General features: G+C 37.8%; 1 protein-coding gene across 1 annotated transcript in view; it reads left to right on the top strand.

Moving 5' to 3' along the window:
- Positions 1-914: 914 nt before the first annotated feature.
- WDR49 (WD repeat domain 49) overlaps positions 915-18657 on the top strand; it is a 127101-nt gene continuing 109358 nt past the window's right edge. Inside the window, exon 1 of the mRNA XM_077879533.1 lies at positions 915-1667. Coding sequence (XP_077735659.1) covers positions 1506-1667 — 162 coding nt within the window. The 5' untranslated portion in view covers positions 915-1505. The remainder of the gene's footprint in view (positions 1668-18657) is intronic.

Below are 18657 nucleotides of genomic sequence, written 5' to 3'. Positions count from 1 at the left end.
GCCTGGAGGATGCTTCCTTCCCTGTGTTCTAGGGAATGTACTGTGTATCACCCTGGGTCTTGTGAACACCAGCTGAAACAGCTGAAAGAGACCTTAGAAAATACCAAGCGACAACTTCTCAGTTTTACAAAGATGAACGTAAGGTGCAGAGAGAGCATCCACCTCTGGTGCGTGCTCTCCGAAGCTAGGGAGCCACCACCACCCCCATTCCATACCTTATTAACTCCATGGCTTCTGGCATTTTCTTTGCCTCTTCATCTATGAAATGAAGACAGTGATCTTGTCTGCTTTTCAGGGTTACTGTAAACCTAAACAAGAAAAAGAATGCAGTGTGCTTAGTGTAGTGGCTAACACCTGGTAAATAAAATAATAAATAAAATAAAATAAAATAAAATAAAATAAAATAAATAAAAAAATAAAAAAAATAAAAAAATAAAATGTTAACTTTTCTTTTTTTTCCTCCCTCAGTATTAGCCCAGCCAGTGATGGTACAGTAAGTGGTTTTATTACAAAGTTTATCACGTTATGTTGTGCTTTTCCCCCTTATATTCAATGAATTGGACAACACCCCCATTTTAGATACATAGAAACTAAGACAAAAAGAAGGTAAGGAACAGATTCTTATTCATCAAGAATAAAATGTTTCCTATGTGGAAAAACATACAAGTCCAGAATGTCATTCTCTTCTCTCTTTGGCTAATCCTCTTATTTCATAATATATAACACACTTCATAGAAAATACTTTTATAATACTTGCCTTTAAACAATATAAGAATGAAGTTGAATTAAAAATGAGTGAGCTGAATTGTCCTTTTAAAAAAACCCCAACATTCACATCACATATTAAGAACTTTAGGTCAGTAATTAGTCAGGGGTTGGGGGGGTGGGGAGGGCAGTGTGGTGGCGAAGAAGAAGGAAAAGTTTTCTGTTGGCTTGACTTTGGTTGCCAGGAACCACATAAAGGCAGCAGGAACAGATGAAAACAAAAACTCCACACTGCTGGGAAGGTGGCCTTCGGAGGCAAGCACTTCACCGGGACAGGAGCCTTCAGCTGCGTCACACAAGAAAATGGAGCTTAAAACCCCAACATGTTAATAGAAGCAAGGTTAGCCAAAGAGATTTTGGAGAAGTTGCTTTTTTAAATGCATTTGAAATGAGACTTAGAAGCTGTGTTCTCTGTCAGTTGGTATAAACATGGGGGAAGCCTTGGGCATTTTTAATCAAGCCAGATTAAGCAGACTATAAGGAGGGGTGTTTGAAAAGGATTTGACTGTAGATTTTGAAAGTAAACCATGGCATTAAAGAAGAGCGAGGGTCGAGAGCTTTTATGCCTTTTACCTCTTGGCTTGAACATTTTGCTTCCTCATTGTCTACCTTGAAACGTGCTTTCCTTTTGGAATTCTGTTGTGAAGTTGGGTTTCTTTCCAAAGGCACCTGTTGAAGGGTTAAAAAAAAGAAAAAAGCGTAGAAGTAGTTGAAGGCAGCTGAAAAGAGGTGAAGCCATCATGAGTTACCAGAATGCACCTGACTTGAATACGGGGCCACAGCCTGGGCCGAAGAGCCCCAGGAGAACAGGAGGTGCCACCACAGACCAAGACTGCTGCCCGCCTCTGCTTGAACACCAGCTCGGAGTGGGTGACTTTCTCAAAATTCAGAGTGCCTTTGAGGTAAGCCTTAATCTTCTTTGCTGGAGACTTTGAATTGTTCATGAAGACTAGGATGAAAGAGGTTTTTCCCTTAAAATTATATATTCCATGGCTAAAACAGGGAATTGAAAAGAATCGTCCAGGCTTGGATTTGACAGCAGAGTAACTTTATCCTTCCTTTCTGTGGGCTAAATAATATTATTTAGTTTGCAACTGCTGCTGTTGAATATCACTGCCATCAAGGAAGGATTAATTCTTTTTTTTAAATTTTTATTTATTTATGATAGTCACACAGGGAGAGAGAGAGAGGCAGAGACATAGGCAGAGGGAGAAGCAGGCTCCATGCACCGGGAGCCTGATGTGGGATTCGATCCCGGGTCTCCAGGATTGCGCCCTGGGCCAAAGGCAGGAGCCAAACCGCTGCGCCACCCAGGGATCCTGGAAGGATTAATTCATGGACATGGTTTTTCTTAGAGAGCACCACAGTCTTGGAAAACCAGAAGTTGTTGTCATGAGTGGGAATAACAGATCTCTAAGGTGACTCCCAGCACAACTGTCCTTGCATGGCGCATGCAAGTAGAACTCTGGAAATGCCAATTGGCAGTTTGCAAACATCCTCCCCTGCTTCACTCCAAGTGACACAGCTCCCTTTCAAAGCCAATTTTGGCAATTCATTGTCCCAAGATCCGGTGCGAGGGACCAGTCTCCAACTTTTTTGGTTAAATGTTGGGGCAAGCCCACCAAAATGAAACTAAAAGTTTTCATTTTAATTCTGCATATACAACAGGCCTTAGGAATTTTAACTATAAATGAATAACTTCCTTCTCTCTATCTTAATTAATTTGGAATTCTGCAGCTATGCGTAGTAAACAGCATACATCAAAATGACTTTTGGTTTCTCATGCGAATTGGAAGAAGTGTTCTTTCGTGCTGCAGAATTTAGGTAGACATGAGCCTCCATTCTTCCTACTTCATTATGTTTGCTAAAATATGTTCTTAGGACTTCAGAAGATCCGCTGAGGGTGCTTGGGAGTATCCACTTTAATTTGAAACAGACATACAATATTTTGGAATCCCACCTTGAAATTAATAAAGCATGATGAAATGGAACCATTATATTGGCCTGTGATTGGCATAAATTTTCATCTTTAGCTCTCTCTGCCGAAAAGCATTGCTAACTACTGAAAAAATCTGCCCGTATCCTGTTATGCATAACAGGTTAGGTTCTACCTGTAAAGATAAATTAATGTCCCACTTATATTAATCATTTCTTTATAATAGAATCATATCTAGTAGCAAAGGCATGCTCTGGCCTACACTTTTCTTATTTTAATTGTCATATAACTATGTATCCGACCCCTATTTGTCTGCAGAATTTCAGTGCTGCTCATGTCCAATGCCCCAAATGAATTTGGCGTATTTTGATAGACACAGCAAACATTTTGACAGCTTAAGGACATTCAGAGAAACGTAACTGCAGACGATGACAGCTTTGACTCTGGAATGAACAGAAATGTGGTGGTTTGTTCTGCTAAGAACACAAAGAATCTGAATTCTAGGGTCTGTTAGGAGAGTTGACATTATGAAGTTGGTATGTTAGGAAGTGAAACTGCTACAGAAGGTGGGGGTGGGTGTTCTCTTCAAGCTACTCATCAGCCTGGAGGAAACCCAATGAAACAGGATAATCAATCTCCAGAGTTGTTTTCATTGTTGTCGTTGTTTCTACTTTTGCTTTAAATGTTTCAAAGACTGGATCAGTGATTTTGAAATGACCAGTTGGAATAGCCGGTTCTGCTGAGGGAGAATAGATTGCAATTCAGAGCTTGCATGAACATAGAAAATCTAATGACGGTTTTTAAAAAAAGAAGTTGAGGTTTGCAGACATACTTTTCAGAGGAAAATGAAGTCTCTCCATTTTTAACAGACTCAACAGACACCAAATGGAATAATCCGATGGCAAATGTGCGACCAGGACTAAACATTAATGAGGCCCTTGAGACAATATGAATTCCAAGCACAGCATGGAGACCTAGAGAAGAATGATGCATGAGCTGGTTTCAGTGGAGTTTAGTCCATCTGTCATGAGCGTTAGGCCCACAGGCCACAGGTGTAAAAGGAAAAATTGCCCTCAGCTGCTGTCCTGCAACATGGAATTGAAAGGCAGTGATTTGTACTCCAATCACTAAAGACATGCTCTTGGAAATGCCAAGATTCTGGCACTAGATCCCTTTATCTCTTATCTTTTTGGTACACAGATTGCTTATTGGGGGCTAAAGAGTTGACAGATATAGATAAAGTCCATATCCTTAATTGAAAAATGGGAAGTTGGGTCTTTGAATTGTGTGCTGAAGGTTTCACATACGCTTCCAAGTAAAATACACATATTATATAAATCTTAGTAGTAACATTTAAGAATAAAGCATGTAATGCTTATATTTATTGTGGAATAGTATAAATGACTTGGAATCACTGTTTTAACTCTAGGAAACCTCTCTGGTCTTTTCAGATTAAGTTTCAGATTAAGTTATCTGTGCATTGTATAGATTCTGTTCACTCTCGAGATAGGTTTGTTCTGAGAACTTCTTTGAACATTTTCCTTGGACTTCTTGCTGGGATTTTTGCTCTGCCTTTCTCAATGTCTTTGTCTTTCCTATTTTGAGCATAAACAGCTCACCTTTTGCGTATGGTTCAGATTTCTATTTAAGCTAAAGATTCAGTAGGGCTTGGGCAAATGGTAGCATGGAGTAGATAGGGTAGGGCCAACCCCTGGTTCTGGGCCCAATGTTGGCCAGAACAGACATTTCAGGAGATGATACACAGACACAATTGTGGTTGGAAGTATGTCAAGACCCAACCCAGTGAGTCCAGAAAGTGTAGGCAAACTACAGTCCCATCAGGGCATCCAGGACCAAAGAAACAAAGTCGTGGCATGCAGAGGCCAACAATGGAGAGCTCAAGGAAAGAAATACTCAGAAACCTACATAGCCAGACTCTCAGAAGAAACTCAATATATAACAGGTCTCAATAGAGCTTTTCCAGAACTCCATTTCCCTTGCTTGGGCCATAATTTCCACTTATTGGCATTCCTATAAAATCATCAAACCACAGCTATCCTTCTTTACATAATAGCTAGTTTTTGAAGTTGCTAAGAAAATGTAAAATACGGTTGACATCAAAATAATATGAATGTCCAGAGACCATGTCATTTCTCTAAGCATTGCAAGTGCGACAGGGAAGTTTGAGTAACAACCATTTTACAAGTCTATGAATAAGTTTCAATGCCTTCAGGTTGATATATGGCTTTTTGGACACCATCACTTGAAAGAAAATGAAATCCACAAGTTACTTTTCTAGTACTTTTATCCAGGTAATTTCTTTGTTCCAAAGATAAGGATCAACTTAAAACAAGATGTAAAAAAGTAAAAAATAAATAAAGATGAGGATCAAGACGTTAATTAAAAACTTTTGATGCTAATGAAATATGAAGTAGGAGATGGAAAAATGATGCCTTTGTATCCTTCTAAGTGAATTTGTCTTTGTAACTCATTGCTTCCACTTCCTAGCACAACTAAAAGGAATGCAAAAGCATAGTTGTGTTATTCAAAGTTTAATTTCTTTTAGGAACTGTAGGAGTTGGAATCAAGAGACTGTTAGAGGCCATGTGGTTTAACCTCTACTCACTGAATATATAGTATCTATGTTAACTGAGCACTTATTCTTCCAAGTATTTTCCAGATACTATCTTACTGACCCCTCACTACAACCTTATTATCCCCACTTTAGAAATCAAGGAAACTGAAGCCCAAAGAGCTTGAATGACTTGCACAATTTTTCTGGAACAATTCTCTATTTTCATTATATGACTCCTCTTTGCTTGAGCAGTCGGTCCACCCACCTCTATCTTCCTCATAACTGAACTAAAACTCTTCCTGGAAATCAGGGGAGGTAAAAATGATGAATAAAAGTGTATTATCTTTCAAGTATTGTAAGATTTTATGATGCATTTTTGTGTTTGGTATCATGTTATTTGATCCTTTACCAGCCTGGAATGTAACCATTTTTACTTTCCATTTACACACAAGGAGAATGAAACTCAAAAATACTTAGTTGAATTACTCCATGGGATAGAGCCAGGACCCAGGGACAGATTGTCAACTTTCCAGCCCATTGTATGGCTCAGGTCCCACTGGCCACAAGGCAACCTCCCTTTGGGATGTTGCTTTAAGGAGTGGGAATCCAATAGGAGAAGGACTTCATTAACAAAACAAGCATGTTAAATTGATAGCACACAGACGCTCTGCCCTGGCAACTTGGAATTAATGTGCAATCAGCAAATAATCAACAGCTCCTACAATAAAATCAATGCAGAGAAAAGGTGGAAGAAAAAAAAGGAAAAGATAAGAATAATCTATTGCTTTATCATCTTTTCCTTTCTCAAGGCATCTCAATGGAGGCTTATGAGAAGGTAAACAGGTAGAGCTTAATCTATAACCCTATTATATGGTACCCTATGCATTTAGCAGCCTCAGTCAATTCATAGCCTGCTAAACAAAGGCAGCAGGTCAGAGCATGTCTCACTCCAACTCTATTAGTGGAATCAAAAAACCTATTTTTGATGGCAAGAGAAAATCAGCAGAGCTCTGCGGGTCCCCCTTTCCTCTCCCCCAGCACCGAGGTGATAGCACAAAGCAAATCCAATACCACTGCTGCTGGCACAATTGGAAATGAAGGAGATTCTTTGGAGATGTCTGAGTTGCATTCACGGTTGAGGTCAGCAAACTATGTCATCACCAAAACACAAGCAAGGGAAGTTTTGTGTCAACACACATGAAAGATTGGTCTTCTTGAACACTGTTGACTTTGTGCTGAATTTTATGACAGGTTCTCTAACAGCTTCATGCCCTTTCCAATTTCTCTGTGTGCTTTTGGAGCAGGTGCTTATAAAAATTGATCTGGATCGGAGAGGGTGAGGAAGAGTGTTTTAGGTGAGCAAATATTTTAACCTTGAGCTTTGACCAGGACTGGAATAGAGAAAGCAACCAAAAACCTCAATATAAAGCTGAGGGAAAGGCAGCAAAATGCCTGGTGCTATTCATTTGTAATGCATCAGCTTAGCCAGACCTGCAGACCTACTGCATGGCCTACTTTTTCCAATTTCCAGAGAATTAAAAACGAAATATGAAGAAAACAGACAACTAAAGAACTGTATTTGTGCCATTTTGATGGCACATTTGTCACCCAGTATAGCACACTCAATCATGACAGGAACCTACTGGCTCTGTTGCTAGAAATAAGAAGCCTTGGGATTGTTCCTTGGTGATTTCCAACCTTTCTCCCAAGGCGCTGGCTTCTCACTTCCATAAGTCCCTCAGGGTCTTTTCCTCCCTTATCCTGTCTTCCCACCATTTTATGGATATGGCCTTTATTAAATCTTGATTCTCTGGCTACCTACATTCTCTGCTGAGGACCACCAAGGACATTCTTTTCCTCTACTTCTTCCCCTTCCATGTGTGTACACGTTCTTCCCTAAGTCTCTCAACACTTCTGAGACCAGGTTGTCATGCTCCTCCAGACTTGCGTTGTCCAATATGGTGACCATGAGCCATGTGTGGTGATTGATGGACTGATTTAAGTTTTAAAATTATTTATTTATTTATCTATTTATCTATCTATTTATTTATTTATTTATTTATTTATTTATTTATTTAAGAAAGAGAGAGCGCGGGGGCGGGGGGAAGAGAAGAGGGGGAAAGAATCTCAACCAGACTCTGCGCTGAGTGTGGAGGCTGACGTAGGGCTCAATCTCACAACCCTGAGATTATGACCTGAGCTGAAATCAATAGTTGTGACGCTTCACCAAATGAGACACCCAGGTGGCCCACCACAAGTGGTCATTAAATTAAAGTGAAATAAAATAAGAATTGAATAAAATGAAGATTCATTTAAAGTACTCAGCCACACATGGTTAGGAGCTCTCATATTGGATAGTTAAGATTCTAGAATAGTTTCATCATTGCAGAGAGTCCTATTGGACAATGCTGATTTGATCCCTTTTCATGGTATCCTACTAGCCTGTTCCATTTCCTCATTTCTGACCACATTCATATGGGCTAGGGATTACTCTCTGTATACCTACCAGATGGTAGAGCCTGGAGGCCAAATTGATTCTTGGCCCCAAAGATACCAGAAAATATTTCCCTTCACTCTCACCTAAAACTTATTTTTCTACATTCTTCCCTGGTACTGTAGAGAATACATAACATCTATTCCCTTTGGGGGAATTCTTACTTCCTCATCCAACCTGGTCCCACCTCCCCACAGGTGTTTAGTCTGGATTTACAGTTCCAACAAATCAGTCAAAACTATCTGGCACTGGAACTCGACTAAATTATTTAAGTCATGATGGCCATGTTTTAGTTGTTTGAGTGATTTAACTGTATTTCTGTGTTAGGACTTAACAAATGCTGGGCTCAGCATGGACTGCTCCTGCCTGCTCCCTGACAATTTCCCAGCAAACTCCTACACCTACTTCATGTTTCAATATCACTCTCTCAAGAAAGTCTTCTCTCACCATCCAGGCTGGATTAGTACCTTACTAGGTTTCTGTTCACCCTTATCATAGCTTCTTGCATGTTCTTTTTGCTGCTCTCATTGCAAATGTCCTGATTAAGTACAAGGCTATTATTTGTTTAAAGCCAGGGAGAAGGGTCAGGCAGGTGGAGAGAAGTCAAATGAGATCTGTAGATCCCAGAGAGTGGAGAGCATGGGTGCAGCTGAGATACCTGGAGGGGAGAGCTGAGTGTCTAAGATGGAGCTTAGGGAAATTTTTCAAGGGGATGGAGAAACAACTGGAGTGGCTATAATAAATAAAGTAGCAGGGTTATTTCCCGGAAGTAGAAGGGCAAGAAAAAGAGATTATAGCCAGTGAAATACAATTTCACCCATCTTTATGATTCCTATTTAGCGGTCCTTTGTTATTAAAGCAAAGCTAGAAGGAATCACTATTCTCATTGTAAAAAGTCGAGTCACACATGAAAGTCCCCTTTACCATGGTCCACCTTCAGCCACTGCTCTGCCTCAAGTAACTACTCACATGTTGCATGTTTCCAGTGTATGTTTATTCATTTCTACCCATAAATGCACATACACATAGCACATATAGCTCTATTTTACATAAACTATGTTTATATATTTTATCATATTTTATGCATTCAAGGTAAAATGCCACACAAATGGCTGTTAATCATGTGAAAAGGTCCTCATACTTATTAGGAATTTGATTTGAAACTCCAAATAAAAAAAGACCTGCATTTTCATTTATCAGCTTGGCAAAGATTAAAAAGATTACCAATATATACTGCTGGCAAAGAATCCGGGAAATGGGTGCTATTATTGAGACTGTGAATTGCCAAAGCGTTTTTTGGTAGGCAGTTTTCCAGAAGTGTATCAAATGTAAAATGTATCCAGTGTGTCCTTTTTGAAGGAGCAATTCTAATTTGATGTGCTGTCCTAAATAATGACATGTGCTGAAGAAATATATGTATAAGAATATTCATTGTGATTGTCAGTAAATGGACTATTTCAAACAGCCCAAATATTTGCCAACAAGTGAACGGATAAATAAATTATGGGATGTGCCTACTATTCAGCTATTAAAAAGAATAAGGCAGGCATATAAAATTGTCAAGATTTACTGTTCAGCAAAAAAAAAGAGAAAATTAGAGAACAGTGCATGATCATATTCTAAAATGAAAAATGTGTGTATTTGTGTGTGTATCGAGGTCTCAATTATGGTAAAATAGAAGTGTGCTTTAGCAGGGTAAGGCCTAGCAAATGGCTTAGTGGGCACCTTATCTATACCATAATTCAGTGCAAAGATAAATGTCATTAAAATGTCAGTGTATCCTACTACAAATTCCATGGTACTCTTCTAAATGTGTGCCTACCAATGCTGAATTTAAATAATGCTGAATTTACAAGCAATGCTTTTTATAAATACTTTGATCTTCTACTAAGTAGTGTTTCTCCATCAACTTCCTTTCAGTGAGTTTTAGCATTAAGAGAGAGATGATAAAGACCTATTTTATTGTCTTTATTTTCCAGGCAAGGAAACAAAAATCTCAATGAAGGGATTTGTCCGACTCCATCTGAGTTTTGGGCAGAGCCAGAACATTGCTCAGAGTGGTCTGATATCCCTTTTTTTTGTCCCTTTTCTCATAGCAAACAACCCTAAACTTTATTTAGAATTATTTCTGATTTTCCCACATTTTATGCTGTATTATTCTATAACTTGGCCATTGTTCATTGCTCTGGCCTCCTTCTCAAACTTGTAGTTATTAGGAAAACAGATGAGCATCTCTTCTGCAGCACGGAAGAGCCTATTAAAAATACATTCATTCATTTCCCTCATTCTAGCAACAGGTACTTATCAATGTCTGTCCTGTGGGAGCTGAAAACCACTTAGACTCAGACCTTCCCTCACCGAAGGGTATGCCAACAAGTGAACTCGCTGTTACTCTGTTAAAAACTGCTCAGTGCTCTGAGGAAAAAAACAGTGTTGTGGGAGCATATTGCTCACCTTGGGGAGGGGGACCCCTGGAAGGCTTCCTGGAGGAAGGAACATCCAAGCTGCCATCTGAGGGAAAGGCATCACTCTGGCAGGTAAATTCAGGTTGGGGGATTAGTTTTCCAGAAAGAGGAGAGAAGTGCAAAGTTGGGTTGGGCAGAAGTAGTGTGGTGCTTTCAGGCATCCATTTGCCTGTGTCTTGGTTAGTCCTGAAATTTTAACTCCATTCAAACCGGTGAGCTCTTGAATCGTTGAGATCATACTGTTCATGAAAATTAAAACTGACTAAAATTCATTGAAGCAAGGAAAAAAAAAGGCAATATGAACGTTGGCTGGCAGACTCATGTCTCCTGTTCTGTTGTTCAGTCTCTCATGAAAGTTCACTGGTAGGTGAACATTGCAGGGGTTGATTTAAACTGATGCATCTGTTTTGAAATAACACATCTAATCTTCTGCTCCAGAAGATGTTCACAGGGTTTGACAGCAAACGCTAATACATATTCATAACCTATAGGCTTTGTAACCAAGGGAAATTGAGGCAAGCGCAACAGAACGAAGCATGAGAAAGCAGCATGTTAATTTTAAATTTAATTATAGAGATAGGGGGAAAGGATGCATTTTGATAGTGTATACTCATTCAGCTGTCATGGAACATTACCCAAAAATCATGCCAAATATTTGACAGAAGAAATATTATTTTGGGTGAAATGCTTGATAAAACTAGCAGGTCCTGGGGAAAACGAGATTCTGAAACTCTATTAGAAACTATTTTTCGTGTAGAAAAAAAGAAAAAAGCATTGCAAAATTCTAATGATATGAAAGAAAAAAAATAAAAAGCTTTCAAACCAAGGGAAGGTCTCTGGTCCGTGGACAATTTCTCTTTACGGAACGTTCTTGACATGTGTTAAGTGCTAAATTCAGTTTGAAATTAGGAAAAACAATAATTAGTGTGACTCTTGTGTTCTTCTCACTTTTGGTAAACCCGAAACCATGTGTCCTTCATTATGACCAGTACACCAAGGCTTTTTACTGAAGTGTGTTTGAATAGCACAGACCCTGGTGCCGCATGCTTAAAATAGTGTTTGGCATGGAGCAGTCACTTAATAAATATTTGTTGAATGAATGGAATAAATAAACCTACCCTATTCTATCTTGCGTGGTGTATAAGCTCAATGTATTATTTATTAACGAATAGATCAGTGGATGGATGGATGGAAGGATGTATGGATGGAAGGAAGTAGCCCTCTAAGTGCCTTATAACTCACAATTTGACATTAATTTTCAGGATCTGAAAGCACATACTCACCCGTGAATGAAGAGGGTGGACTTTGGGTCAGTGACCTGTTAGCCCACTGCTGGCTTTCACATGCTAGAAAAATACTTGGATTTCTGAGCAAATTCGATTGTTGTTGCTCCATAGTTTTTAAAAAGGACTTGTGGTCTTGTCCTGGGCAAGTCCTTATTTACAGAGTAGGGGAAAAAGAGAAAACCTTTCTTCCCTTGTTTCATTATAAAATATTGCTACAGGAAAAAAATAAGGAAAAAACAAACACGAACAGCATTTCTAAAAGTTGGCGGAATTTAGAAGAATTAAGTGTCGGTTTTGAGAATGTATCGCTTTATTTTGCCAGCAAGTATGTAAATGGTTAGGCTTACTAGAACTATTTTTTTAGCAAACAACTGTGAGTCTTAAGAGGAATGAGCTCAGTGGGGGTTTGGGTATAGGCAATCTCTTATTTTGCTGATGGAAATGTAAATTTGTTCAATCTTTTGGAGGAGGATTTGGCAAGATATATCAAAAACTTTAAATTCTGACTCAGCAATTCTGTTTCTAGGGAATTTCCCACAGGAAATAATTGGACAAGTGAGCGAAGATGTATGCGTTGAGATGGCTGTTTATATAAAACAGCAAAGCATTGGGAACAATTGAAATTTTTAATAGTGGGGGCCATAAATTGTATGTCTTATCCACAGAATATTGTGCAGCCATTAAAAATGATGGTAAAGACCAATATATATTGTACAAGGTTTGATGTAACGTGAAAAATGCAGCATACGGAGATATGTATATCATGACACCATCTGAAAAATAATGCACAGGTACTTCTCTTTCTGCCCAAAAAACAATCTGACATGTTGATGGCATTATGAAGGATTTTAATTTTTGGCTTTTTTATATCTTGTATTTTCTATAGTAAATTTCTATGAATTATTTTGTGCGGGAAATAATTTAAAAAATGTGTTGGCACTCTTACACATTGCTAATTGAAAGTACATGATCTCGAATTTAAAAAAGGCTGTCAAGTTTCTTACAAAGGATGTATATTTAGAGGTTTGCACTTAGGTTTAGCACTTAGTTTTCACAGAAGGTACCGTGAAATCCAAATCTTACAAATCTCAAAGGCTGAAGGGAGTTTTACAAAGTCCATGATTTTTCATTTTATTTTTTTTAAAGATAGCTCCTGAGAACTGACTATATCTGCAGAAAATGCTTTCTAGGCAAAAGGAAAGGAATTTTAGAATATTCTTTGAAAGGCCTTCAGGAAGACAGGAAGATTTTCTAAACGTCTAAAGTTGTAACCACTGAGATACTCAACCAGACACAGCTGGAAGCAATGCTGTGTTACTGTATTGCTCGATAGTTAAATAAACATAGCAAAATAAATGTACAAACATTATCTTAGAAGGGCTGAATGAGAATATGTTTTCTATTAGATCATAAACTGTTCACTTTTATTATAAAAGAAGTTCTAAGAGATGCCAAGGTACTAATTTCTACTTCAAAAAGACCAGAGGATCTTGACTAATAGAAGTGAAAGGGTACACTTTCAAACACCGTTAGGAGTTTTTGTTTGGAAAGTCTACGTTCAAATTCGAACAAATTGTCTATGGGAAGCAGGTTATATTAAAGCCATACTTCTTATTAAAGTCAAATTAAATTTTCAATTGAAAGTACTGAGAATTAATTACTTTATCCTTATGTTTTATAATGAAATCAAATTTCCTAAATTCTTAATGTTTCCCTAGCTATTACTAAATACGTGCTTGTGAATCTAGCTTGCTGTGGATGTGACTTCAACACAATAACTTAAAGCTGGAATAAAATTGTTTAAGGTAAAGATGGCTTTCTATGCAGATTATCTTATTGGATCCTTATATAAACCCTGAGATTTGTTATGACTGATTTATGACCACACAAATACTATGCAGCAAATTCAGGGATAATACCCAGATGTTAAATAAGGTGGTATTAATTTAGATATATATGTATACTTCTATATACATGTATTTTTTTCCCAAAGATGGCTCAAAGAGAAGTTATTTTGCCTCTTAGTACTGATCTAATACAGATTGTGAGTTTATCTCAACTAAATCAGTATATGCAAGCTCATTTTTAGATTGAGGGATTGTTTTATCTTTCTTCCTATGGAGTTACCTTCTGCCAAGAAGTCCAGGATAGAAACTACTGGCTCACCTAAAATCCATGAAAGTAGCAGTAGAAGTGGCTCATGACAAGATGCAAACTCTAGTGCCTCACAGTGTTGGTCTGGAAACGGGGGGAAACCTTCCTTTCCTTGGGCTCACTTAGACCAGTTTTATATCCGAGGAGGAGCTGCTGAGGCCATGTGTACAGTTAGTTGTTATTTCATATGAAGCCCCAAACTAGCCTCTGCTGCCAGGATGGCAACAGTCAGAGAAACTGAGAGCTTCTTGTAATCCTGTTAGGAAAGTCTCCTTCATATATTCTTTGGAGCCACTGAGAAGCCTCTTAGAAGCGTCTAGTTAGCAACTGGCCACTCCTGATAAATAGGATCATTTTACTAAAATTAGTAACTACATACCCTTCCAAATCCTTACACACACACGCACACACACATACACACACACTCTCTCTCTCTAACAAATGAATTTAGCTAAATCCTTAGAGAAGAGTCATTGCTAACACAATGGCTTTGTATTTATAGTCCTTCTAGTCTTTAAACCATTTAGCAGGGAATTAACATGTATTGAGTATAAATGTGTTATACTCACCTTAAATTATCCCATGTGGTTCACATCAATTATCCGCTAATCCTGATCACAGCCCTAACAGTTATCATTATCCCTATTTAGAGGTGTAATAACTGAGGCTGAGGTTTAGAGCCCCAACTGCACAACCACACAATCCCCCTGCCACAGCAGGATGTGTATAACATAATAGAGGGAGTGAATTAATTTTAGTCCCAGAACATAAGTGGGAGCCACTGATAAAATGAGAATTAGCTGCGCGGTAAAAGTTAATGCATTTGTGCTTTAAAGTTTGTGTAAAAGATCACATGCTTTCGTTATACATTGAATGAATTTATTTGAGCTGGCATAATAGAATCAATGAACATAAAACACATACCGATCGAGGCATAATGCTTCTTGAAGTACGTTAGAAATGTTCAGTTAAAGCAAACTATTAAATTTTAACCAAAGGTATGGCAAAAACTGGTCTTATTTTCAAACTTGAATCCGTGAACAATCAATAATCAGAATTTTCCGGTGTATTATAAAATCGCTCTTTTCTATCAAACTTTATGAATTGGGAATATCCCTCAAATCATCTCCCAGGGCATATTGGCTTTATCAATACGCAGAGTTGTAACGTTGATTGTTCATGTTACTTTGGGGAAGAAAGTTTGTTGTCTTATTTGTTTATGGTCTATTTGCAATTCCATATTCTAGAATATATAAAAGACTTATTTTGGTATCTACCTGTCAAATCCATTTCCTGTGCTTAGAAATAGAGAGAAGTCACTAATTCACAGGAAGAAAATACTCTGATATTCAGCTTTAAAATGTTTTAAACATAATCTAAGATAATAACATAAATAAAAGGGGTTGATTGATGTCATTATGTAAGTTTAAAATACAAGATTGACATTGACTTAGCTTTCAGAAACAGTTTGCAATTTTGGCTCAAATGGAGTGTTTTTAGGATCAGATTTCTTTCTCCACACTTGAAATCTGGGTCACTGAAAAATTTCCATCTCTCTAAACTTTTTAGACTAAAAATAATTTAACAAAGAAAGGAATGATGGACTTCTGAGTAGTTCAAAGGGCTGGATACCAATTATTTCTCAGAAAGTTAATTTAATTAATTAAAAGTCTACACCAAATTCTATTAAACACTTGATTGCTTAGTTTTTGTACACATCATACCTCAGTTCATCTTTTTTTTTTTTTAATTAAGACTTCATATTTTTAGAGTATTTTTAGGCTCACAATGAAACTAAAGGGAGGGTACAGAGATAACCTATGTCTCCTCTACCCTAAAACATGCACAGCCTTCTGCTTTATCTCCATCACCCACCAGTGGGGTACAACTGTTACGGCTGATGAACCTACATTGACACATCATAACCACCCAAAGTCCACACTTTACATTAGGATTCACTCTTGGTGTTGTACATTCTGTGGGGTTTGGACAAGTGCCTAATGACATGTATCCACCATATTGGTATCAAACAGAGGAGTTCCACTGCCCTGAAAATCCTCTATGCTCTGCCTATTTACCACCCCGCCCCCCTCATGCCTCTAACTCCTGGCAACCACTGAAACTTTTACTGTCTCTCTGGTTTTACCTTTTCTAGAATTTGATGTAGTTGGAATCCTATACCATACAACCTTTTCAGGTTGGCTTTTTTCACTTAATATGCATTTAAGTTTCCTCCAGGTCTTTCCATGGCTCAATAGCCCATTTCTTTTTAGCATTGAATAATATTCTATTCTCAGGATGTACCAGTTGGTGTATCCATTCACCTACTGAAGGACGTCAGCTTGTTTTTTCCCAAATATTGGCAATTATGAATAAAGCTGCTGTAGACATCCATGTGTAGGTTTTTGTGTAGACCTAAGTTTTCAGTTCACTTTGGTTAATACCAAGGAGCATGATTGCTGAATCGTATAATATGTTTGGTTTTGTAAGAAACCACCAAACTATCTTCCAAAGTGGCTGTCTGACGTTACATTCCAATCAGCAATGGAGGAGAGATCCTATTCTAGACTCTTGTCAGGATTTGCTTTTGTCAGAGTTCCAGATTTTGGCCATTTTAATAGAGTGTGTGGTGATACCTCGCTGTTTTAATTTGCATTTCCCTGATGACATATGATGTGGAGCTTCTTTTTGTATGCTTATTTGCCATCTGTATCTGTATATCTTCTTCTGTGAGGTATTAATTAAGGTCTTTGGCCCATTTATAAATTGGATTGTTTTCTTATTGTTAAATTTTAAGAATTTTTAAAATATAATTTGGATGAGTTCTTTATCAGATACATCTTTTGGAAATATTTTCTCCCAGGCTATGGTTTTTATTCTCATTCTTTTGACATTATATTTCACAGAGCAGAAGTTTTTTTAATTTCAGTGAAGTCCAGATTATGAATTCTTTCTCTCATGGATAGTACCTTTGGCGTTGCATCTAAGAAGTCATCACTAGACTAAAGGGCATCCAGGTTTGCCTCTATGTAATCTTCTAGGAGTTTTATGGTTTTGTGTCTTATGTTTAGGTCTGTGATACATCTTGAGTTAATTTTTGTGAAAGGTGTAAGGGTTATGTCTAGATTTATTTTTTTATTTTTATTTTTAGATTTTATTTATTCATGAGAGACACACACAGAGAGAGGCAGAGACACAGGCAGAGGGAGAAGCAGGCTCCCTGTAGGGAGCCTGATGTGGGACTCGATCCCAGGACTCCAGGATCACGCCCTGGGCTGAAGGGAGGCACTCAACCACTGAGCCACCCAGGCATCCCTATTTATTTTTTTATCATGTGGATATCCAGTTATTCCAGCACCATTTATTGAAAATATTCTTTTTTTCTCTTATTGTATTGCCTTGGACCTTTGTAAGAGATCTAATGACTATAGTTTTGTGGGTCTATTTCTGGGCTTTCTATTACATTGATCTCTTTGTCTCTTCTTATGCCAATACCACAATCCTTGGGTACTTACTATAGCCTTGTAGTAAGTCTGGAGTCAGAGTTAGTTCTCCAACTTTATTCTTGTCCTTCAATATTGTGTTAGTTCATCTGCATCTTTGGCTTCTCCATATAAACTTTAGAATTAGTTTGTTGATATCCACAGAATAACTCATTGGGATTTTGATTGCCATTTCAAGGAATCTATAGATTATCTTGGGAAGAACTGAGATCTTGACAGTCTTGAGTCTTCCTATCTGTAAGCATGGAATAGCTTGTCATTTATTTAGCTCATCTTAATTTCATTGGTTGGAGTTTTATAGTTTATCTCGTACAAATCTTATACATATTTTGTTACATTTATATGCATTTCATTTTTCTAGATACTGAGCTAAATGGTATTGTGTGACTGAAGAAAGAGAAATTAAGGAGTCAATCCCATTTACAATTGCACCCAAAAGCATAAGATACCTAGGAATAAACCTAACCAAAGAGGTAAAGGATCTATACCCTAAAAACTATAGAACGCTTCTGAAAGAAATTGAGGAAGACACAAAGAGATGGAAAAATATTCCATGCTCATGGATTGGCAGAATTAATATTGTGAAAATGTCAATGTTATCCAAGGCAATTTACACATTTAATGCAATCCCTATCAAAATACCATGGACTTTCTTCAGAGAGTTAGAACAAATTATTTTAAGATTTGTGTGGAAGCAGAAAAGACCCCGAATAGCCAGGGGAATTTTAAAAAAGAAAACCATAGCTGGGGGCATCACAATGCCAGATTTCAGGTTGTACTACAAAGCTGTGGTCATCAAGACAGTGTGGTACTGGCACAAAAACAGACACATAGATCAGTGGAACAGAATAGAGAATCCAGAAGTGGACCCTCAGCTTTATGGTCAACTAATATTCGATAAAGGAGGAAAGACTGTCCATTGGAAGAAAGACAGTCTCTTCAATAAATGGTGCTGGGAAAATTGGACATCCACATGCAGAAGAATGAAACTAGACTGCTCTCTTTCACCATACACAAAGATAAACTCAAAATGGATGAAAGATCTAAATGTGAGACAAGATTCCATCAAAATCCTAGAGAAGAACACAGGCAACACCCTTTTTGAACTCGGCCACAGTAACTTCTTGCAAGATACATCCACGAAGGCAAAAGAAACAAAAGCAAAAATGAACTATTGGGACTTAATCAAGATAAGAAGCTTTTGCACAGCAAAGGATACAGTCAACAAAACTCAAAGACAACCTACAGAATGGGAGAAGATATTTGCAAATGACGTATCAGATAAGGGGCTAGTTTCCAAGATCTATAAAGAACTTATTAAACTCAACACCAAAGAAACAAACAATCCAATCATGAAATGGGCAAAAGACATGAAGAGAAATCTCACAGAGGAAGACATAGACATGGCCAACACGCACATGAGAAAATGCTCTGCATCACTTGCCATCAGGGAAATACAAATCAAAACCACAATGAGAT

Source organism: Canis aureus, chromosome 31 (genome assembly GCF_053574225.1).
Source record: "Canis aureus isolate CA01 chromosome 31, VMU_Caureus_v.1.0, whole genome shotgun sequence".
Classification (NCBI taxonomy): Eukaryota; Metazoa; Chordata; class Mammalia; order Carnivora; family Canidae; genus Canis; species Canis aureus.
The sequence above is the reverse complement of the archived record's forward strand: the minus strand, read 5'-3'. Positions and strand labels throughout refer to the sequence as shown.